Consider the following 24667-nt stretch of genomic DNA (forward strand, 5'->3'; position numbering starts at 1 on the left):
TATAATGAAACAAAAAAGTACAAACCATCACCATAAAAAATCTAAATCATAAACATGTACATCCCATCACTGAAAATGGCACTGCAAGGATATGGTACAATCCACATCATCATCTTTTAAACCATGTCTCAAAGTTCATTCCAGATGGAGACATGTACATCACCTAATACGTTTAACCACCCAGAGTGCTCCTGTAAGATAGGCAGCACATTTCCCCATTTTCAAAACCTATTTAACCTATCGCCTCCATCAGGAGCTGCTGTATTTCTTACACCTTTCACACATGGAGAGCTAACAACTGATACAAACAGACAACAATCCAAAGTTTTTTCCCAGAAGGATCTGTGGGAGGACCCAAGGACCACTGGTAGCCACTGGGGGGCTGGGAGTTTTTCACTTTGCAAAATTTGAGGCAATAACTACTATTATTAACCACACCACCATAGATCAAAGATGAAATGGTATCAGTGACCAATTATACACTTTAGATATCCTAAATTCCTGAAACCAATCAACAATACATCCACACCAACATAACCAACAAGCAACAATGCAGGACATAATCAGCTCACCATTTCTACATATGCAAAGGGACCAATGACAGATATAACATGTGGTGGTCCTGCAGAATGGGCAATGAAGCTGCTTCCCATTTTCAAAACCTGCCAACCCCTCACATACATCAGGAGGTGCAGTCTTGAGGAGCTAATACTCGAGTCTTCAGGCTGGGCTCACAATTTCTACCAACTTCAATTTTTTTCACACATGGAGAGATGGTGACTGTTCCTCTTCCCTGTCACCTTCTGCCAGTGACATAGAAACAGTTCTACACAAACGACAATCCAAAGTCTCTTCCCAGAGAGATCCGTGGGAGGGCCCAAGGACAATTGCCATTCACTGTGGGGCAGGTTCACTTTGTGAAACTCAAGGCAATGCTTAATTAATTAAACATCTGCAAACTAATACAGAAAGCTATTCATTAACTCCCTTCAAATTAACACACCATAAAATTATTGCAAGCCTGACTAACCAAACCTAATCAACATAAAAACAATACATAAACTACTATGATCCAAACTGATAAGACTACACACAACAAATCTAAAATGGCCACCCACATTTCAGCCTAGACCAATTTTTGTGCACTGGTACCATGGTCTTCCAGTAGGTAACACCCAAGAAAACAGCAAGTGATAAAGTGAGCTACAAAAGGCATCACAGATTCCATTCTAAAAGTAAGCAAGATACAGATTCCCAAGGGTTAACAAAAATATTCAGCTCACATCATACCCTACATACAGACTCCCTGAGGGACTAAAAACGAGTACCTGCACTTCCACCTAAGGGGCTGGACAAGATACATTCTTTCTCTATCAATTTTGCATTCCCCCCTTTTTCTTTTCCTATATGGAGAGCTGACAACCTGTATATACAGTACTCCCCTCTTCCTGCCAGCCAGTTATATACGAAAAAGAAAAATACACAAATACAACAACGAAAACAATCCAAAATTTCATACTGGAGAGACCAGACTACTGTAAATCTGTGGTTTCCAGTCAATGCAATACCAGACAACACTTATTATGATTATTTACCTAGATGTACTTGCCTAAAGTTTTACAGAATAAAAAGTTCACTCACTGATTCCTTTCCTCTGTTAGTACCTTGCTTGGACAGTGTCCTGGAAGGTTTTTTTGGTTGATATTTGTTTGTTAGCATCATAACTGCAAAATAACTGAATCAATTTATACAAAACTTTCAGAAAACATGGGCAATGGTCCTTATATGACTTCAAATTTTTGTGAGGGGTGGGATAAAGGTCAAGATCACTCAAAATGTTATAAATAATTATTTTCACTGTAACTTTCTAAATATATATCCATTTCACTTCATACTAGTGTTATCTTTTTATCATATTTCTCAGTTACATTCTTTATGCATCACAACTGTGAAAAAATACAGGCTGACTGTGAGTGGCTTTGTAAGGGCTGTAGATAGAGAAATATAGGTACATAAGAAGTTAAATATGGGCTTTCAATTGGGATATAGAACTTTGACCTTGAGTGATCTTCGAAGGTCAAACTCCTGGCAACACATGTTAAGGAGGGCTATAATTTGGAAACTGTTGTATAGGTAGATATTGACTACAGTATTGTCAACATACTGGAAATTGGATATGGCACTATATAACCTTTACCTTAGTTAAGCAGTTCAGTATTAAGCTCCACTAAAATAACTGCCAGGCAAGGTTTCTTTTATATTATATATTTTAGATTATATATATATATATATATATATATATATATATATATATATATATATATATATATATATATATTATATACTCACTTTTGTTTTTACTTTTTTCTATTTTTGTTTTCATAACCTGACTTTTGGTTGCTTTGTACCTTTGAATACTTGGGGTAACATCACCCTTATGTATGCTTGACCCTCCCCATGACAATTGAATTTGTGTATGTTCTGACAGCTCAGTGCGTAGACATTTGTATGTTGATCCTTTTATGCTTTCCTCCTTAAATCTCTCTTTATTTTTTTTTACCACTTCTATGACTGTCTCTTCCGTACAATATTGTCCCCAGAGATATGTGTGCTGCACGTGAACAATAAGACAATATCTTGATGCAATTTTTTAAATGGCCTCTTTCTTTTTTTTTCTCTCATTTTCTTTTCTTTGGGTGGGTGGGGGAGTTCCATATACATCCCCAATTTCTTCACTCATTTGGCACTCATTATTTCATGTGGCAATTTATTCCGTCCCCTCTCCTATCCTTCCTTTCTGCTACCCTATTCAAACCTCTCCTTTATCACCTTTATGATAACCTCTTAGAAAACAATTTTCAGTATTTTTTTAGAAGTGCACATCTACACAATATAGTAATAGAAAATTAAATAATAATTTAGTATATTATAATACATCAATGTAACATACGTTATTCTTGGAGGAAATTAATAATAGAAACAGTTGCTGAAAGCTATAAATAACAAACGTAGCAGTTTTGACTACTTGAGACGCCATCTTTTTTGGTAGAGATGGAGGTCAAAAAAATTAAAGTATGCTAAATTCGTCTATTCTAACCCAACCTACCAACCTGCATTTAATAATGCGGTACCTGTAATTCCAGATGTCATCAGGCCATCGTCATCGTCGTCTCCGACCTCCAAATCATCAAAAAGATTGCGTCTAAAGGACTCTACGCAACTTAGTTTTTCCAAAGCTTTTAGCAACGTTTTTTTTTAGTATTGATTTCCGCCAAGAATAATGTATATTTAATTTTCTATTGCTATACTGCATAGGTGGGCACTTCTAAACTAACACCCAATTTTCAGTACCCATTTTCTTCGCAGCTTCCTCTAATCAGCCCTTGTATTTACCCAAAATCTAATTTACAGAAAAATGAACTACATTCCTGGAGCCCTGCATCTTTATTTCAAACCACCATGCCTAATTTTGAATTTGCTTATGGTTTTAGTTTGGGCTACATTTTCCAAGCCTTTCCAGGTGTTGATGCACCCATATGGAACATTTTTTCTTTGATATCCTTTTAACATGTTGCCCTATATTTACCTAACTGTAATGTGTGATTCACCATGGTCTTGGGTAATGCGCTGGACTAATGATCGACAACTATTTCCTTCCAGGAAGAGAGCTCAGGGCTTGTGTGTGTTTGTGTGGTGTGTGTGAGATTCACCATGATCTTGGATCATGTGTTGGACTCGTGATCGACAGCTATTTCCCTCCCGGAACAGAGCTCGGAGCTCGTATGTGTGTGTGTGTGTGTTCACCTAGTTGTAACTTACGGGAAGGGGAGCTATGTTCGTGGTGTCCCGTCTTTGTATCTCGCAGTGTCTAGTTTGCTCTTAAATTCATGTATAGTTTTTACATGTATATGTGTGTGTGTGTGACCACAGTCTTGCAGTCTTGGATCATGTGTTGGAGTTGTGACTGACAGCTATTACCCCTCTAAATAAGAGCTCATAACTCATATATGGCATTATCCATGGGTTATGTTGTGAACTTACACACACACACACAAAGTGACAGTCCTTGCCCACCACAGTTGGAGTGTCGGCTCACAGTACAGTGATACAGACATTTTTTAGCCCTGGGTGGGACTTGAACTCATGTCGCTAAATTAGCAATCGAGAGCAGTACCACTGCGCTAAGGAGGTGTGTGCAATTACCTTGCTGTGATGATGATTCCGTTTAACGTCGCAAACTTCCCCTATCAGGAGCCTGGGACGCTGCCCCTTTTAGATGACCATGCCCAAGGTCCAACTCACTAGTGGCAGGGTTTGAACCACCATCACCCCTACCTCTGATGCAAGTAGCGACACCCTAACCCGCTCGGTCAGCATCCCATATACTTAATTGTAGTATACAGGAAAGGAGCAACGCTCGTCGGGTCCCCTCTCCTACACTTCAAATTATCGTACCTAGATTGTGTGTGTGAGTGTGAGTGTGAGTGTGTGTGTGTGTGTGCGTGTCACCATCTGATTGGCCTATTCCTTGGTACCGATGGTAATATAATCTTAACAAGGTAAACATGAGAAATAAAAATAAAACAAGGATTACACTGAACTGTTGCGAGAAATATAAACAAATTTAAGAAAAAATGAATGACAACTCTTCATTCACCACCACCACCTGCAGAGAATCATAATGTAATGTAATGCATGGTACCCACATGATGAAGATAAACAATTCTAACTTCTTACTAATACATTCTATAAGATTTATATGGTTTTTTTTTACTATGGAATGATTACAAGTTACAACGCAAGTTTCGTGTTATATATCCTCGCTCGCATATTTCTGGAATTTCAAATTACACTAAACAACGCACTACAAAAAAGATTGTTACATTTGAAAGGGATTATTCGCTTGTTGATTTTCCAGATAACTTAGAATTTTCGTTAGTAAGCATAAACAGATCATTTTTTACACTTACCCCATTCTTCACTGCAAATGTCACATGATGTATAAAAAACGCTGAGTAAGGATATCTTTCCCACGCAAATTTGGCACAATTTCAATAGACACGTTCCACTTCCCGGGATGGTTGCTTATGAATGAAGCGTAATGACGACATGACAGCTAGATTCGCGGCGCCGAAATTCAAATCATCGTAACAGAATGTTCCATAAATTTGTACGGTTGCGTGTGTGTACGTGTTTATACACCGTGTGTGATTCACTATGGTTTCACCATGATCTTGGATCACGTGTTGGACTCGTGATTGTCAGCTATTTTCCCTCCAAAGCTCATATATGACCGATCTGGATTATGCTATGACCTTACACGCACACCAACTCACCGCCCACGTGAGTTGGAGTAACGACTCGCAGCGCAAAGGTACTGAAATTATTTCAGCCCTGGGCGGGATTCGAACACAGACCGCCGTAGTGGCGGCCGCGAACACTACCACCGCGCCATCGAGTGTGTGTGTGTGTGTGTAATTTGTCATGGTCTTGGAGCACATGTTGGACTCGTGATCGACAGCTATTTCCCTCCCAGAGGAGAGCTCAGAGCTCATATATGGCCGTGTGTGTGTGTGTTTATCTTTACCTGATAGTATTTTCTAGTACTATACAAGAAGGACTACATTCACGGGGTCCCGTCCCCTAATTTCCAATTTTCACATCTTGCTTTAATTTCATGTATCATTGCAGCTTGTCTCATGTATCTCTCCTGCAATTCCTTGAAGTTACGCATTAGCAAAGGAAACTCTCTTCTTTCACATCTTTCATCGCAGGGTCTTCCCAAGTTTGTGAGCAGGAGCTCTTGATGTAGGATCCATGGTGGTTATGTGCATGCAGTAGTCCTGTAAGATGGACAGCACATCTGTCCTTTGCTAAGCCCATCAATCCATCCACTCCTGTCAGGAGGTGCAGCCCTGAGGGCTGGCACTCTGTACCCTGACTAGGCCCTAGGTCTCTCTATGAACTTCAATTGTATTTTTTTTTCACACATGCAGAGCTGACAAGTAGCAAATGCTCCCTTTCTCATACAACTTTGACCCCATACAATGTGGACAACAATCCAGCTTCTTCACAGAGAGATCTGTGGGAAGACCTGGGGACCATTATCAGCTGATGTGGGTTTTCCACTAAGTGAAATTCAAGGCAACAATTATCAGTATTACCTCTTGGTACCCTTTGATCCTATACCAAGAGATCTTCTCCATCGGCTTTGTCTACCTCCTTCAATACTCTGAACACCATAATCAGATCTCAACTTTCTCTTTGATCTTTTAATGTTGGCAGGCCTCTTTATGCTTTCCTTATGTATTTATTTTCATGTGATGACTTCAGCTTTGCTGAATATTCCAGTCTGGAGCAGATCAGATTTTGAGTTATTTTTTCATGATGTCACCATCCAAATAACAAAATAATACTCTTATCTTCCATAAACTTTTCTATGTCCCTCCCATTATTCCATTTGTATGATTTTCCAGTGAAAGATCATCTCTGATCAGAATTCATAAATCCTTTTCCCCCCTTTACTTCTGTGATATTTCATCTCACATTTTATATCTACATAACAGTCTCTTTTTGTTTTGACCCATTTTGAAGATTTTGCATATATTGTATTCAATTTCAGAGAGAGAGAGAGAGAGAGAGAGAGAGAGAGAGAGAGAGAGAGAGAGAGAGAGAGAGAGAGAGAGAGAGAGAGAGAGAGAGAGAGAGAGAGAGAGAGAGAGAGAGAGAGAGAGAGAGAGAGAGAGAGAGAGAGAGAGAGAGAGACAGAGAGAGAGAGAGAGAGAGAGAGAGAGAGAGAGAGAGAGAGAGAGAGAGAGAGAGAGAGAGAGAGAGAGAGAGAGAGAGAGAGAGAGAGAGAGTTCTAAGAATATCTATATTTAGGAAATGAGAAGTTCAAATACTTTTTATTTTATCTAACAGATGCTGCATTTCAGTAACATTCCTTTTGTCACTGGGCATCTGCAGCATCTTTCACAATGAGCACAAAACTCTAATGTACACCACTGACCTCGTCTTATGGTAAAATCTAGTTTTAAAGACTAATTTTTTAAGAACACTGTACATGTTTACAAATCTCTCACCTAATGCAGTCATCCAATATCATGCAATCATTCCAAGCCATTTTACTCTTTATCTAGAAAAAAAAAAATCTGAGGGGGGGACAGGGCAAGTGCCCCTCTGCCTCCCCTCAGGACACCTATGTCCTTTGTCAACAATTTAACATATTATCAGGAACCATCAATAGAGTCCTGCTAGCGGTGGTTCCGTGAGATGGTCCTCACCCATTTCCCCCATTACCCATCTTCAAAACTTATGAATACCCTCATCTCCACCTCAAGGTGCAGCCCCGACAGGCTGGCATTTGATCTCCAGACTCCAGACTGGACCCAAGATCTTTCTCTGTTCCCCCCACCTCACTTTTTCATGTAAAAAAATGGACAATTGATAATTACTGCCTTTCTTTTCTTCCTCCTCCTTCTCCCTCTCCTCCTCCTCCTTGCCTGTGACATAAAATAACCTTACACTAATATAGCATAGACAACAGTCAAGTGTTTTATCCCAGAGTGATCTATGGGAGGGCCCAAGGACTGTTGCTGTTTACTGTGGGGCTGCAGGTTTCCAGTCAGTGAAACTTGAGACAGCAATTTTCATTATTATCAAAGATGTCACCACCCAAAAATTCTTAAAATACTTAAAAAAAATGTGTTTGCACCAAAGCAACTCTTTTAAAGTAACTGCTACAGCAGACCTATGATAAAATAGGATCACTGACATATTAGTCTACTAGTTCTCTCATTCTATTTCATATCCCTACTGCTTCACTTGTTTTAAAAGAAGTAATACTGACCATCATACCAAAAGAATACCAAAAAATCTTCAAACTGCATATAATCCAACTTGACGATTTGTTGGGTGTACAGAGCATTCACAGTTTATGTCACATCCAATTGGATGGCTTCAGGTCACAGCTAGAAGCAACAATCTTGGGTGAGAGGCTTCTGGAAGGAGAAGCGACAATCACATCTGAAAGGCTTCTGGGTACATATGTGATGATTTGATGATAAGTGAAAGTCTTCTGGTCACTAAATCAAAGATCACAAGGGATTGGCCACTAGGCCCTGAAGCGGCAGCAGCACACACGTGTCTGGCTTCAGGGCACGCAAATAAGCAATCAAAAGTGAAAGGCTGTGGGCCACAGAAGCATCAATCACAGGTGAAATAGTTCAAGGTACTAAAGCAACATTCACTTGTAATGGGTTTCTTGTTACCAATAAGAACAACTATTACTAGTGAAAGGCTTTGCTTACTCATATGATGAAGTTACCACTAGCAAGAGGCTGATGAACTCATAATCAACACCAACAGAGGAGCTGCTCATGATACTAAAGAAAGCTTTCACAAGTATGAAGCTTCATTTCATGTAATGAAAACAGTTACTTGAGAAAGGTCCTGCAGAAGAGTTCTGAAACAGCAATCTATGGTGATGTGCCTCTTGCCTTCAGTCTGAAGCTCTATCCAGTGAGAGGTCTCAAGTCCACTCGTACTCGCTCGTCCAAACTTGCCATACTTACACTAGGGAAGAAACCGCCAGGTGGTAGGTGTACTTCCCGCAGACCAATCATTTTGCCATTGCGTGTGAAAAACACCTTGAAAGGAATATAAAGTAACACATACATTTTCATCTGTACTAAGTAAAACAATACTCTACTGCAGGGGTTCTCATTAGGGGTGAAATTCACCCCCAGGGGGGAGTTTTGGGTTTTCTGGGGGTGAATTGTGACCACAGTAAGTTTACGGGATGAGTAAAGCAATTATAGGTTTTGGCCTATCTGGCCTGTCACCTGGGCTGGAATTATACCTGTGCTGACCCAAGTTGATCTTAGGATTAGAAAAGTGTTACGCCTGTTAAGTAGTTCATTATAAATTAAAAGAACTATCTTACTTTTATTCAATTTTTATATATCTATCAATAATTTCAATTTGCATTTAATTTGTAAAACTTCACTATAAACATAATCCATGTAAAATTATAAATGTATATATACTAATTTGGAAAAAATAAAAGGATTTTTAGTAATATTTGCATATTATTTAGAATGCACCTTTTGAAACAGACAATCTTGGGAAGGAGGGGGGGAATGACATTCTGACAAATGGTGAAAAGGGTGCATGGGCCAAGCAAGGCTGAGAATCCCTGCTCTACTGCATTGAATATCTAAGTAAAAGTAAAATCACAGTTCATTTTACTCTTCTATCATTTAACAAAAGTAATTTACCATAGTAGCCAGGAAAAGCCAGGATAAGAGGGGGAGGAGGGGGAAGTGGGAGTGAAGTATGTGGGGATGGAATGGGTGGGAGTGAATTTTATGACTTTGTTTTTTGGCTACCTCCCTTGTAAGGGGGAAAAAGCTATTGGTATATGTATATATGTATGTAATTTACCATAAGTATGGTAAAACCTTACCTGTACCAATGCTCCTTCCTTGATGTGCTCCCTGGCTGGCAAAAGATCGTCTTCATCTGACTCAAAACCAGGATAGCCATGAAAGTGGTTGTCATCCCCAAAACCTCCGCCTGGATACTGACCAATGTGAAAATTGGCTGGGTACTGAGCAACATGAAGAAGATGCTCCAAGTAATCGTCACCTTCTCCTGATAAGGGACTCACTTCTTCATTACTCCCACCATCACTGTTTAGGACAGCCATCCAGTCATCAGAAAAAATAAAGAACCAAATGTGAAACTTTAATTAATCAATTATTAATATATATATATACAGTATATATATATATATATATATATATATATATATATATATATATATATATATATATATATATATATATATACAGTATATATATATATAAAACTTGTAAAACAATAATCTATTTTTTCTTCAATATTATGAGCTATCAGTGTCATACCTTTGCATCTCTCAAACTTAAAACTTCTTGCTATCTATCAATATATCAAGGGTCTCTTCCCCCTATAAGGTGGTATGCACCCATCCCTACCCATTCCACTCCGATTCATCACCCATCTAAATCCTTCTCATCTTAGCTCCTCATGGATGAAGAGTCATCCACTTAAAACTTAACTACTGTACTAATACACTACTCACAGGCCACCTTCCTTAAATGGGGGAAAAAGGTCCTTTGGTATGTATACATGTATGTATGTATGTATGTATATATATTATGTATGTATTTACCTAGTTGTATCTTAGGGGAAGGGAGCTATGCTCTTACTGACTCGTCTTTGTATCTTTCAGCATCCAGGTTGTTCTTAAAATCTTGTATTGTTTTTCCACATACTATTGTTTCATCCAATTTGTTCCAGATGTCTACCATTCTGTATGGAAACTTTTTTTTCAATTTCTTCTATAACTATCCTTTTTGAGTTTCTATTCATGTCCTCTTGTTTTTCTTTTGTCCCACTTTAATAAATCTTCTCTGTCAAGGATGTATGTATGTACAAGTATGTATGTATGTATTTACCTAATTATAGTATACAGGAAAGGAACAACACTCATTGGGTCCTGTCTCCTATCATCCAATTTATCCTACCTAGCCTCAAATTCATGTATAGTTCCAATTTAATTTACATCTTTGGTTTCAAATTAGCATATCTAGATTTGAATTTATATATTGTTCCAGCTTGGGCTATATCACCTTCTAAGCTATTCCACATATTTATGCATCTACGTGGAAAACTGTTTTTCTTCACATCCTCTAGAGATGTGGTCCTTCTTAATTTGTTCCCATGGCCTCTTGAATCCCTCCCATCCTGAATCAAGAGATCTCTTCTATCAAAGCAATCTACCCCCTTTAGTAACCTGAATACTGTAATCATATCGCCTCTTTCTCTTTGTTTCAATTCATTTGATCAACATCACTTCATCCATACAGTGAAAAGCCACTTTAACCTTCAACAGCAGTCCGTATATCTCTCCCACAATCCTGCTGATATGTCTGCCAAGTGACAGGTTGTCTTTTATCAATACTCAAAAATCTTTCTGCTCTTTTGCTTTTGTAATGGGTTCTCTTCCCAAAGAATAGTTTAAGGATTATCTTTTGCAGCTGGTGCCCATTTCCAGTACTTTGCATTTTTTTTTTGGTGTTGAAGCTTATTTCCCATTCTTGGCTCCATGCAAAAATAGTGTTTATGTATGTATGTATGGAACTATGTATGTATGTATGTATGTACCATTTGGCAGGGAAAATATGAATCACAGTAAGTTTAGCCACTTTCTTAGTGACAGGGGTTCCTACATAGATAGTCAAAAAAGCTGAGAGAAGCCAAGAAAAATAAAAAAATATATGAACCTTCGGAAACAGGTGACATATGTGAACCTCTTCTTTACCAAAGGTCTGCCATAGAGTAAAATAAAATAGCTTGATGGCAGCAAAAAAATAGATAAATAAATAAAATTCCCTTCTGTTTGGAAAGGGTTAAGACTTGAGTTACTATGACCTAACTACTGTGATAAATGTTTTTCAATCCAAACTAATCCTATTTTGCTATGACTAAAGACTTTCTATGCTTACACAATATTATCTCTTAATGCTGCTGTTACAGAAGGTAAATCTATTTGTACACAATGCAAGAATGAAATTAGATAATTACAATAGCAGATCCAATCCTGATTTATGGGAACCACAGTTCTGTGAAGAACTGCTACAGATGAGGGAGGGGATAGATACAAGACAAGGATATTAATACTAATAACATTACTACTACTACTACTATTAATGACAACTCAGCATTGGAGTCAAGAAGGTCCTAGATCTGTCAGTGAACACAATAAGTTCTGAGTTGCAATACTCATAGAATCTACAACACTATCAATGTGAGAAAATTGCTTACCTGTCATATGTACACACATAATCTCTTGGGAATATTATTCCGCATCCCATAACATCACCCTTGTGACAACGAGGTCCAAAGGGTGAGCCGACAGTACTTCCAACAAAGATTCTACCATCATCTGCATGATACGCTATACTGCCTCGATTCCAGCCTGGATGTCGATGTTTTGGGTAGTCCTGTAAGGAATATCAAACAATCTGGCTTATGACATTCTTGGTAATTATTTGTCAAATGATTAAACCAGAATGGTCAAAGGATACTATTAGTCTGTTCACTGAGAGAATTTCCTTTCCGTTACATTATGCAGAAAGTAATCTGCAAGTGGTGGTCCTGCAAGACAAACCTCAACAGAGATTCTGCTTCCTACTGTCCATCTTCAAAATCCATCACTACCCTCATCTCTATCTAGAGGTGCATCTTTAAACCACCATCACAAGGACTGTGGGTTTTCATTTTATGAGACTTGAGGTGACAATCATTATCATTCCCATACATACATCCATATACCAAGGGCTTTTTCCCCCTTACAAGGGAGGTAGCCAAAATCAAAGGCATAAATCCACTCACACCAATTTCATCCCCACATACTCCACTCCCATTCACCCCCCTCCCTCCCTCCCTCTTTTATAGGCTCCTCCTGAATGATGAGTCATCACTACATCTTGCCCATACATAGTTTCTCAAAAATCTTTCAAGTTACACTTGGTAACTTGATTCATTTGCCATATCCGTACTTACTTCCATTTCATTCATGGAGTATCCCTAAAGACTTCTGTGTCATCATTTCATTTCAAACTATGTATTCATAGAAGCTCACCCCATCCATTCACATTACATACATTCCTTTCAAGTCTTCTCACATAAACTAAGTAAAAACTGCACCTCATCACATCCCCAGTTCATCCTAAGTGCACCCAAACATTTACATACTCATTCACTACAACCTCAATTCTGCCCCAATATTTCTCCTATCTCTTATTCATACTTTTCCAGGATTTTTTTTTTTTTTACTCCTATCCAGTTGTGGCCAAAACAACTGTAAATTATGATTTCCCCTTTCTCTCTTCCTGGTCTTAAACTCACCCATACCCTTTTCAGATTCACTTATTCAATTACTTCATCCCCAACTCAATATCAGTATTCACACAACTTACCTTTCTAGTTAGACCAATAGTAATATAACCAGATCTGCCAGGATCCACTATTTCCATTTCAAAGTAGTGAGATGTAGTATTGAGGGGTACACGTGCTTGAGCAAGTCCTACATCTATTAAGCTTTTACCTCTGCCACAGTATTCCAACATCTGAGAAAAGTACAAAAAAAAAAGAATTAACGAGACAGTAACACCTACACTAGATGGCACGATAGAGGGGACTGGGTAGTGATATGGAGGGAAGTGGAAATGTATGGAGAGCAAAATAGAATTATTACTAATTATCACTGACAGTTTACTCGCACTTCCATCCTCATGGAGAGAGAAAAAAAAATTGAGGACAATAAAGATTAGGCAGGAGGATGAAAAGGCATGAACAAAGGTGTGCTAAGAGGAGACAGAATGATTTTGGTTGCAGGCAGGGCTGAAACAGAGATATGTTATGTCAACCTGTGTGGATATTTCATACATACATGGATGAGTAATAAAAGAAATCAAGCACAGGACTACAAAAAAAAAAGGGAATCATATTAGAGGAGGAGGAGGAGGAGGAGGAGGAGGAGGAGGAGGAGGAGGAGGAGGAGGAGGAGGAGGAGGAGGAGGAGGAGGAGGAGGAGGAGGAGGAGGAGGAGGAGGAAGAGGAGGAGGAGGAGGAAGAGGAGGAGGAGGAAGAGAGGAGGAAAAGGAAGAGGAGGAGGAGAACGAAGGGTTATCACTGTCAAAAATTCCCTAGTACTAATGTTTAGAGATATCATAAATTCTTTTTATCAGTTCAACTAGATGGAAGTGGGAATATATACATATATATAAGGGTATGATTTTCTTTGACTGTGGGAGATATGATTTTTCTATACTATGGTGCAATTATAATTTGGTTTGGTGTCCTATCTCCTGTAGAAAGGTGCAGAGAAATGACAGGGTGTTGGCACTGTTTCACCTAAGATTAGGGACAGTATTATTGTTCTTTGTGGGAACAGGTAAGGGAGTAGGAGCTTGTTGTGAAAGGTTAAGTATGTAGGAAATTCTAATAAGACTGTATTGTATGGTGTGTACCACATGAGCAGGTGGGAATGTTGTCTCCAGTCATAAGACAGACATGAAGGAGGTTGGTGTGGCCTCTTCTTAAGTGTATTAGTGTTGTTTCACTTATTGGAGAAGACCCATGAGTGTATATGGGGTTGATTTATTTTTTATTGATTTGTTGGGTGTTCTTCGCAGCATTTTTGCCATATGTTTGCTGAACAGATTTTACTCCAAGATAGTAGTCTGTTGCAAGTGGAGTTGAGGTATCAAAGAGATCTAAAGCAACTTCTCGGGCTGCTTTGTCCGTTCATTCATTTCCAGGATAGCCAATACAAGAAGGTACCCTGCAAAAGGATGTAGATTTAAAGCAGGTTGAAACAGGGATTCCACACTTAGCGTTGAAATCTCTGGTTGCTCTAATGGGTCTTGCTGCAAATGCTGGTTTACTGGTGATGTTTAGGAGCATAAATCTTGAGTAATCAAAGTCAGGGTCCACTTTATTTTGATGTGGGTTTAAGTCTGGCAATGCAGTTACACTATGCAGGGTTGGAACAATGGTCAAAATCTGATTCTTTCATAATTTTGTTTTGGTGATCATAGCAACTGTTTCTCTCTCCAGGAAGGGTAAGCAATTGCCACTGTTCTGTCTTCTGTCACTGTAAATTGTTCCTGTGTTTGAGGGAAGACCTCTTTGTTCCATTCATGAGGGAGGGGGAGGGGGGGCAGAAGAGTGGGGGCTTTGTTATGGGAAGGCTGCTGCTACTTTTTATTTACTTTATTTTATTTATTTTATTTTAATTATTTTACTTTTTACTTTTTATCTAATAATTTTTTTTCATGCAGGGTAAGCAGAGTAGATCCTGCAAAGAGCTGCTCAGTCATGTGGACTACTGATGAGCTCTGCTACTCACCCAGTCCCAGCATTGGGTGATCACTGGACCTACATTCCCTGCTGTGTGGGTTATGACTGAGATCCTCAAATGATCACCACTTTCTGCCTCCACTGTAACGACCAGAGGACTTTTGGTTGATAGTTTGAAGAACAAAGCTATTGTTAGGTACTGGGAGGGAAGTTATATAGTGACTAAATATATTGTTAGTCTAAGTTGCTGATTCACGCTTGGCAACTCTCAAGTGGGAGTAGGTCCTGGGGAACACTGCCTTGAGGCAGTGGGTCTTGCCAAGTGGGGGAGATGAAGTGAAGAGAGGTGCAGGACCTTGAAATGAGATTCATAACAGGTACAAGACACCTGGGGAAGTTAACCATCACTCTCAGGAAGAACGGGAAGGTAAGCCACATGCTTTTTGCAGAAGATTTGTTGATGGTAGGCAGTGAAAATGAACTGCAGAAACTGATTCTCTGAGAAATTTATGGGAAAAACAAACTGAAGATGAATAGCAATAAGGGTAATTGAATAAAAAAGGAAAAAAAGATAGAAAAAGACACAAGCTACATAAATGAATATAGTAGTCTGGTAGCATCCACATTAAAAGAAGTACTACCCAATACAAAGAGAGCAACCAATGATCCTAGATTATCAGAAAACATAGTTTTCTTGCTATTCATCCTCAAAATCGATCAACACCCTCACCTCTCTGGTGCAGCCCCTAAGAAGCTGGCTCTTGGCCACAAGACCAGGCCCACAATCTTTCTACTAACTTTTCCATCAGATTTTTCCTTCACTTGTTTACATAAAAGCTGACAACTAGTAACTACTCCCCTCCATCTCCTTCTCCTACCAGGTGACAAAGAAATAGATCCATACTAACATATCACAAACACAACAGTCCAACATTTCTTACCAATCATCAAAAACCCTCAGATTACATTCCCCTGCTCTAGCCTTACCCAAAAATCCCAATGTCTCCTCCATTAGTAATTTGTGGGTCAATCCAGTGATTGTTGCCAGCTACCTGGGAACTGCGGGTCTTTAGCAAGAGAGACCTGGGGTAACAGAGTGATTGATTCCCAGAAAATATATGGTAAGGCCAAAGAGCAAGTGTTTGCTACTGTGGAGCTGCAAGTTTCCAGTCAGTGACATGGGATTGGGGATGGTCAGTGATACTGGAGGGAGATGAGAGTAAGCCAATTGTTTCCTGATGATACTGCACTTGAGAAGTATAGTGGGGGTCACAAGGATGGATGGAATGAGAACTCAGGAAGTGAGGAGGAGAGTGGGGGTAGAAAGGGAACTGGCAAAGAGGGAGGATGAAAGAATACTGGGATTGTTTTGGCACATGGCAAGAATGAGTGAAGAAAGACTAGCAAAAAGAGTATGAAAGACAGATGTGGATGGAGTGAACTTAAGAGGAAGACCAAGAATAAGATGGATGGATGGAGAGAAGGAGGCCTTGGGTAAAAGAGGAATGTCTGTTGAGCAGAGAAGGAAGAAAGCAAGAAATAGGTGTGAGTGGAGAACTGATGTGAATGGATGACAAGTTAACACATCCCAAAGGGATTCTCCTCATTTTCTTTATTTACATGTGAGGAGATGAGGAGGTAGGGTTGCCATATCAATGAAGCAGTGAGGGTGAACCAGCTTAGGCTATCAGGCCCTGCTGTAGATGTGCTGTCTTGCTGCACTGCATCTGATCTGGGCAATGGGCAGAGAGTAGGAACAGCCCCTTATCCACAAGGAACTAGGATGAAAGGGAAACAAATGGTTGTTGGATGGGCATGGGACAGATGCATGCCTTGGTTAGCTACATCCCTTATAAGAGCCAAGAAGTTTTTTGGTATATAGATACATAAACTGTTATTATATTTAGAGGGAATTACAATCTACAAGTACTGAGAGTTCCAGTAAGAGCAACTGTTGTGATTACCTGTCCATTGAGCCTTATATCATGTAAGCGTAGCCATTCATCTTCATTAGAGTCTATAGACATGTGCGTATCTTCATCGTGTTGCCAACTGAGATGTGTTGTAAGTCTTACTTCATCTCCTGTCGCTGCCAGGCCAACACACGGAAACAGACCACCAGCTGGGGCTGACATTAACACTGTTCCAATCTGTGAGAACCTAAGATTCAGCTTCAAATGTTCACAAAATGCAATCAATTTAAAATGAAAAGTTAAAAGAACTTGAGTATAACTAAAGACAAACATAAAAACTAAATTAGTTACCTCTCTCCCATTTTTTGTGAAGAAGACGGGTATGACTGAAGGGTCATCTTCAGGTGAAAGAGGATCAAATTTTACTCCACATCCCATTCGATCCCCACCACCACACTTTGGTCCAAACACGATGCCTCGCGGTCTTGCTTTAAACAACCTTGAAATAATGGGGGAGAAAAATGCAGGACCTGAATTGACTTGCAAACTTGAATAACCATAAACTCCCCATACATATCTAAGTAGTTTGAGGCAATGGCTGGGCTGCACCAAGGTTGCGTGATGTTTATGTGTACTTATGCAGTGAAGGAGATAGACAGAAGGGTGTTAGGTAAGGGTTTGGAGTTAGAGTAAAGGGAAGTGGGAGGTACATTTGTTGTTGTTTATGAATGACACTGCACTTGTAGCCAAGTTGGAGGAGAGACTGAAGCAGTTGATGAAGTCTGGGAGGTATGTGAAGAGAAAAATCCAAAGGTAAATGTAGGCAAACATAAAGTGATGAGATATACAAAGAGTGATGGTGGTGGTGGGTTGAAGGTCAATTTAATGGGTGAGAAATACTGGTGGAGAGCTTTATTATTTTGGGTTACATGTAGCAGGGAATGGGGAAGTGGAGGTGGAGATGAATTATAGTATAAGAGAAGCAATTCAATCTCTTGGGAGAATGAGACGTGTTGAGGTGTTGAGAAACGGGTATTAATTTGGGGATGAATGCAAAGAGATTACACAAGGAAGCAATTGTAACCACAGCACTGCAAGGACTGGAGCCTTGGACTGTGAAGGAGTCCACAAGAATTTGATGCGTATTGAATAGGTTAAACAAAATTAGAGAAGAGTCTTACTTGCCATCATCTGCATGGTAGCCAACACTCTCCGCAGCCCATCCTGGTAGTTTGTATAAGGGGTACTTTTGGCAGCAAAGACCTTAGGTACAAAATGAGAACACTGTTTTTTACAAACTGCCACTTATGAAAGTGCACACAAATTAAAAAAACTCTTCATTTTGTATTGAATCTATACATACATTCTACCAGTTCCCTAAACTGATCACAGTCTAGAGCTAAAGAGATGTTTTACGATGACCTCTTACATACTTATGTATTGGAAAAAAATCCAACATGTCTAATGACAGTCACAACCTACTTACAGACATTTCTATGTTAAGAATTATGAACAAATTGATTTTGTTCTTTATTCATATATCAATGAACAAAGTCAATATAAATTACAATATCAGTTTTTCACTGACAACAACCAACATTTCCATCCCTGAGAAAAATATCACAACAAAAAATGGGAGTCAGAAGTGGGAAAAGAGCAATATAAGGAGGGCAGCAAAACAGTGATAACAGAAATTAAAAATTATTAGCATTCTGTTTCTGAGTGAATATTATTTTCCATCAATCAATCAATCAATCCATTTCCCATATCTCTCTTGCAAGAGACCCACAGCTCCAAGGTAACTAGAAACAGCCACAGGAGTCACCCATAAATCACTCAAGGAAGAAATATTGTGTTGCTGTTTTGTTACAGCTAAGATGATATAGTGTTGGATGACGTGCTCTGTGTCTTCTGTGTAATGGTTGCATTTATGGCAGTTTGGTTCTGTATCCTGGTTATTCTGTTCTACTAGTGTTGCAGCGATGAATGGTGACCTGAATTCAAGTGTGGTTCTTGCTTCTCTTGGGAGGAATTTTTCTGTGGGGCTGCTGCCTGGAGGGGGAGGGTGATGAAGCAGGGTATTTGGTGATCAGCATTAAAGAGCTTGTTTTGTGATATGATTATAATTTTTTTTTTATAAGGATATACTGTGTGGTACAAGAGGTAGATTGTTGTATATGTTTAAGTAGTATGTTACTGATGTAGTTTTTCATTGCATTCACTTGATTGTACTTTTATGATGTAATGAGATGGATGAGTAGGGATAAAGGTTCTTGCATAAAACTACATAGCTATCACTTTCATGTGAAATATAAATCATGACAATCAAACTTACCTATAGATATGGCACCTTGTGCTGCCATATCCAAGATCTCTACCTCAAAATAGTTGTGGTCAGCTGTGACTGGTGTATCGCTTATGTAAACCCCAACTCTTTCGTCATCTTCTTCAGTGTAACTTAAATAACAATAAATAAAAAAATTAATAAAATAATATATATATAATATAGTTCCTAATTACAAACTTTACATGCAGTACATACCTGCAAATATTGCATTCATGAAAAGATTCAGCAAATCTTCATCACAAAAAGTATTGTAACTAACCTTAAAACATCCCCCTCAATCGTAATTCTTTCTGCACGAACTTTGCCAGGAACAGGAGCCCTCTTGTTTTGGAAAAAGGGGAATTCATGTGCAACATTGTTGTACATAGCACTGTCAGTATCTGTGTCCGCTGGAGGGGCGGACCCAAACAATTTCTTAAACAAGACAAAGAGGTTGGGGTGGACACAGCTCAACATGGAATTAAATGCAGCCACGAAAGCCTTCCCCCTTCAGATCAATATGGCACTCTCACAAACCTGGCAACACTTCTGGAAAAGAACATTAGAGAATAAATATCCTGAGATACAAATTAAGCCTTCAAAATTCATAAAAGTGTAATGAGAAATTGCCTTCTCTTTTTTGTTTAGGAATGTCCCCTGTGGGGCTACAAGGAGAAGGATGCCTAGTCCCAATCCCCGTCCCTCTCTTCTCGCCTCTTATGATCCAAGTGGGAATACTTGGTGGCAGTATTCTTTTCCCCCACCACAGGGAATTCCCCCATCACAGAAAAAGAATACTCAGAGAAATGGTACAGGACAGCAACAAAGGGTTGGGGGACAGCATAACGGAGGGACAGTCGTAGTATAAAAGTGTCATCATTTCTCTATGAACAGAGTTTTCCTCTATCCTAGACAAAATGATGTGTGGTTCTGGTCCATAGGGGCACCCCATATAGACCCTAAAGTATCAACTGCATGCTACTTTGCCACAATAACAAGCCCCAGACGGGCAGTGGACAAGGTGCAGGGATGACCCGTCATCCAGGAGGTGCTCAGATAAGAGGGAGGGTGGAGGGGTGTGGAGTGTATTCAGGGATGGAATGGGTGGAAATGGTTTTATGCCTTTCCCTTTTTGGCTACCTCCCTTGTAAGGGGGAAAAAGCCTTGGTATATGTATGTATGTAATGAGAAATAACAAACAGTACAATCTTAATGTGGTTGACTAAACCTCTTTTTTTTTTTCTAAACACAGGTTCCCACAACCCAGCTTGAAACTCCCCCCTCCTCACATTTAAATCAAGCTAATTTACATATATCTGACTTCCCTAAATGACCATCAACAGGTACCTGCAATTGGTAGCCCTGCACAATGGACAGTGAAGCTGCCAACTTTCAAAACCTATCAACCTCCTTACTTCCATTAGAAGGTGCATCCCAAAGGGGCTGGCACTTGGTCTTTTGACTGGGCCCAAAATCTTTATCAGCTTCAGCTGTATTTTTTGCACTTTTTTACACATGGAGAGCTGACAGCCAGCAACTGCTCTTTTCTCTGCACAACTTTGAGCCAGTGACATAGAAACAGTCCCACATTGATACAACGCAGACAATAGTCCAAAGTTTCTTCCCAGAGAGATTTATGAGAGGTTCCAAGGACCATTGCCAGTCACTGTGGGGCTGTGAGGTTTCCACTCAGTGAAACTCAAGGAAACCACTAATTGATTAATTAACTGATTGACCTCCCTAATGAGGTCAAATGCTATCTGTTCCAATTTCTTGACAATATTCAAAATCACTATGTACAGCAATGATTTCAGCAATTTATGTATAAAAGCCATAGTATAAACCTACTGAATTGTCCCAATATGCATAATTGATCCTCACAAACAAAACAAATGACAGGAATCTGATGAAGTAAAAGAAGGCAGTAAATCTTGTTGATCATTAGAAGTATATTCAAAAACTGCCAATAATCTGGGGTTGTAGGTTTCTTACATGAGAGACTTGGGGCTATTGGCTATGATTGGCATCATTATCAGTCCCTGTGGAACTTCACTTGTTAATTTTCTGTATTCCGAGTAATTTCCTCTGACTTTTATTTTCATCTGTCTTCCTACCAAAAATGTCGTCCATCCATAATTCAATCAAGCCATTGCCCCAGGTGTCTCTTGCAGAAAATCCATAGAAACCAAATGTCCCATATGGATTCGCCACACAAATTACACGTAAATCTCATCCTACATTGTCCTATTCTACTTTTTCCTAAATAACAACACAAGATCTCTTCCTCAAGTGAATTACGGTTTAATCAGGAGGCTGTTACCAGTTACCTGGGAGTTATGAGTAGTCCATCCATTTCAATGTGATACATTTGATGCCCTTTCTCTCTAGGTTCTATAACTGTCTACTGTGTGATATACATTTTATCAAATGTTTAAAAAATGCCAAACTTGGATTGGATTTATTGGCAATAAGATATACAATGATATACACAAAGGTTTTCTTAAAATCAATCCAGGCTTCTCCCAATTCATTACAATTCACATGTGACCAATCAACATTTTCCAGTTTGTAAACAAAATCTTCTTTCAAATAATTCTTCAGTGAGTGTGCTTCTACAGTACTGTACTCATTAACAAAACATCTTTTCAGTTTCTTTGAACATTGAATAAGCAAATGATCACTAATTCCTACATTTATTATACTATGCTAACAAATTTTGCTAGAATTGGATACCATAATCAAATCTACGATGGAATCACTAGTTTTAGATAACATAGTAAGTACATCAATCATTGTATTTACCCTCTTACATTCATGAGGTTATGTATCGCTTTGATCAATGAATTTCCTGACTTTAGAGTATTGGTATTTAAATCACTTAAGATTATTGTTTGACACTCTACTGTATCAAGTCCATTTATATAGACATTCCACACAATCATAAAAGTCCATTTGTTTTGGGGGTCTATACTTAGCATACTCATAGCATGCACAGTTCAACCCCCTATATCATTCCTGTATACCATCTATCATAGAAGCTCACTAAGTCTAATATGCAGGGCATCCAGTCTGTGACCAAACTGTCTATCATATGCTATTTGATATCTCATGATCTCTAAACAGCCCAGCACTCATTGCCTGATTATCTTCTCTAGTCCCTTCCCTATTATGAAGTTGTGAGGAACAAAATATTTTTGTATGAATGTATGCATGAATTTATGTAGATCTGGAATGAAAATTAATATACTCACTACATGAAATAATTTTAGTCCATATTTAGTAAGTTACAATTATCAACCAATTATCACATAAATTTCTGGTTACTTACGTGTCTATTCCTTACATAAATTTATCAGCTTTCTTTAGCATGTTCTATGAAGTTCTGAATCACACATTTTTCATTGTTATGTATCTTTTTTGACCAAGAAATGACAAAATATTACTGAACAGATCTACTACGTAACTAAGTTACAAATCACTCTTCATTCTGTTCAGAAGCAGGGCAATTTCTTTTGACATTTTGTATGCTTGACACGAACGTGCTCGAAATGGAATGAGGCCTTTTATACCTGTTTGTATAATGATTTGTTTTGTTTACAAACTGCGAGAAGAAACAACTTGAGCAATGTCTGGGTGTGTACGTCCCCGATCGGCACATGCGTACTGCGTCAAAGGTAAATATCTGAAATTAATAATTTTAGAATTTCTGACACATGAAGGGATACCTACCGTCATTGCCTTTAGTCATGAAACAGACGCTATATGTAGGGCATTTACAAAACACAGAGTTTGTTATAGTTCGTGAAACACTGATAGATTCGTGTTTACAAATATCAGCTGTTTGTAGCTGGAGCTACACAGACGCAAATATAATTTGTACATCAGGATATTTTCCAATGAGAATTGAAACACTTCAACACTTTTTAATACTGTTCTCGATAAATATTTTATATGATACATTTTCTATAAACTAGTTGCACGGAAAGCAAACAGTTAATGTCTATACGATATTAGTTCGTATTACGATAGATGTCAAAAACATAACAATATAGATATTTTTCACAAGCTATAATTGATTATTCTCTTGATGAGATAAAATCACTGTTTTTAAATTCTAACTTTGTGGGTGGGTCGAGGTATGACGTGCCTGCAAGTGAAAGCTGAGAGGTATGGAGATTGCAACACCGATCTGTTTGATTACCGAATCGTAAAGCGCAAGACGGAGATAATCTCATAACATTCATCCACAGCAATTGTTTTAATTAAATTTGTCATTAGCCTTTTGAATTTTTAACTCTTACCCACACAAAACAGTCCACGTCACAGATGGTATTGTTCTCACTTCAGAAAAAAACAGTAGACTTGCAATAGTAATTGATCCCAAAAATAAGAAATAGTGTCACATCTAGAAATATGATTCAGAAATCATATAATCACTGGTGAATGTCTGAGATATGAAAAAGTTGAATAGTTTACTTGTTTTGATAACATGCTAGAACTGATAGAATACCATAACAATTAGAAATACGGATTAGGAAATATAAATTGAATACATGAACATTGCAAAAAGGTCCATACCTGTACATGTTGAACATAAATTGTATAATATGTGTGGATTCTCAGCAACGATGTGCAGGTGAGCAACTGAAAATGACAAGGCAATGGAAATGGGCTATGGCGTACAAAGAAAAATGCTCAAAATTCAGCGCTAAGAATGACACCAGTCATCTGAACAAATCTAGACCCGAGTGAAAATAAATATGTTATAGGAATAATACAAGACCAGAAATGGATGTGGGTAGAAAAAGAACCGGAAAACATGTTCAAGATTCAAACACGCCATTTGTCGAAAAATGGCAAGGGTATGAGAGAAAGGAGAAGAGGGGAAGGGGTAGCTCCCCGTCAGAAAGGGGTCTAAATAATTAAATCTCTGTTCAGATCGGGGTTCGTGATGTGCATGAGAGAAACACCTTGTTTTCTTCTCTCAGGTGTTTATCAAATCCTTTTGATCACATCTTCATAGTATACCATGGTGGCATTTTTATTTATTCATATTGTTTTTTATTTTTTTATCCAAGCTTTGGCCTTCTCGCATCACTTCGACCTTGTGACGTGACACTCAGGCATCCCCACGGTTCATGACGTCACAATCCCACACGTACCTAACCACGAACTGGCCAGACTTGATAGCTCCATGAACTCAAAATCAGTTCTCGGTAACGGAGCAACATTTTCCTTGTGGATAGAAACGCTGCTGAATTCATGACGATGAGCCTCTTTTTATTCTGCCTAGCTGTTGGGAAATTTTCACTTGTCTCTTCAGTACTTTCTTGGCAGTGAAAGGGGAATTCCCGGTCTCGGCGGACCTTCTATGGTTTGGAAATTAGTTTTTTCTGTCTGGTTTCAGAACAGACCGTTCCCCTTTGTAGCATTCTGACTGCAGTGAAGGGGTTGGACGATTAGTGAAATGGCTTGCCATCAGCCCTTCCCCCTCCATTAGTGGTGGTAGGTATGCCAT

The 24667-nt window shown here is 38.8% G+C and overlaps 1 protein-coding gene across 4 annotated transcripts; it reads right to left on the reverse strand.

Moving 5' to 3' along the window:
- Nucleotides 1-6771: 6771 nt before the first annotated feature.
- On the reverse strand, nt 6772-23007 carry LOC143038957 (SPRY domain-containing protein 3-like). Of its 4 annotated transcripts, none has more exons than XM_076208770.1 (10): nt 22879-23007; nt 19430-19698; nt 19159-19280; nt 18005-18086; nt 17175-17322; nt 16875-17060; nt 13026-13175; nt 11869-12047; nt 9467-9692; nt 6772-8648 (listed from the first exon to the last, which is right to left on the reverse strand). In XM_076208770.1, the coding sequence occupies exons 2-10, from the start codon at nt 19624-19626 to the stop codon at nt 8514-8516; spliced, it is 1425 nt and encodes a 474-aa protein (XP_076064885.1). In that variant the 5' UTR covers nt 19627-19698; nt 22879-23007; the 3' UTR covers nt 6772-8513. The 4 variants fall into 4 exon arrangements, with proteins under 4 accessions (XP_076064885.1, XP_076064888.1, XP_076064886.1 ...); XM_076208773.1 differs by lacking the exon at nt 22879-23007 and adding an exon at nt 22478-22798 and having other exon boundaries at nt 19430-19695; XM_076208771.1 differs by lacking the exon at nt 22879-23007 and adding an exon at nt 22478-22798.
- Nucleotides 23008-24667: the final 1660 nt, after the last annotated feature.

Source organism: Oratosquilla oratoria, chromosome 25 (assembly GCF_046742065.1).
Source record: "Oratosquilla oratoria isolate Oo_2021 chromosome 25, ASM4674206v1, whole genome shotgun sequence".
Lineage (NCBI taxonomy): Eukaryota > Metazoa > Arthropoda > Malacostraca > Stomatopoda > Squillidae > Oratosquilla > Oratosquilla oratoria.

What these genes read in the sequence shown, in the direction of transcription:
- LOC143038957 (XM_076208770.1), bottom strand. Translation starts at nt 19,626, where the DNA reads ATGTTGAGCTGTGTCCACCCCAACCTCTTTGTCTTGTTTAAGAAATTG. An exon ending in ACAAGGTGCCATATCTATAG is followed by an intron (nt 18,087 to 19,158) that starts GTAAGTTTGATT and finishes TTTGTACCTAAG; the next exon opens with GTCTTTGCTGCCAAAAGTAC. An exon ending in AGGAAGGAGCATTGGTACAG is followed by an intron (nt 8,649 to 9,466) that starts GTAAGGTTTTAC and finishes ATTCCTTTCAAG; the next exon opens with GTGTTTTTCACACGCAATGG.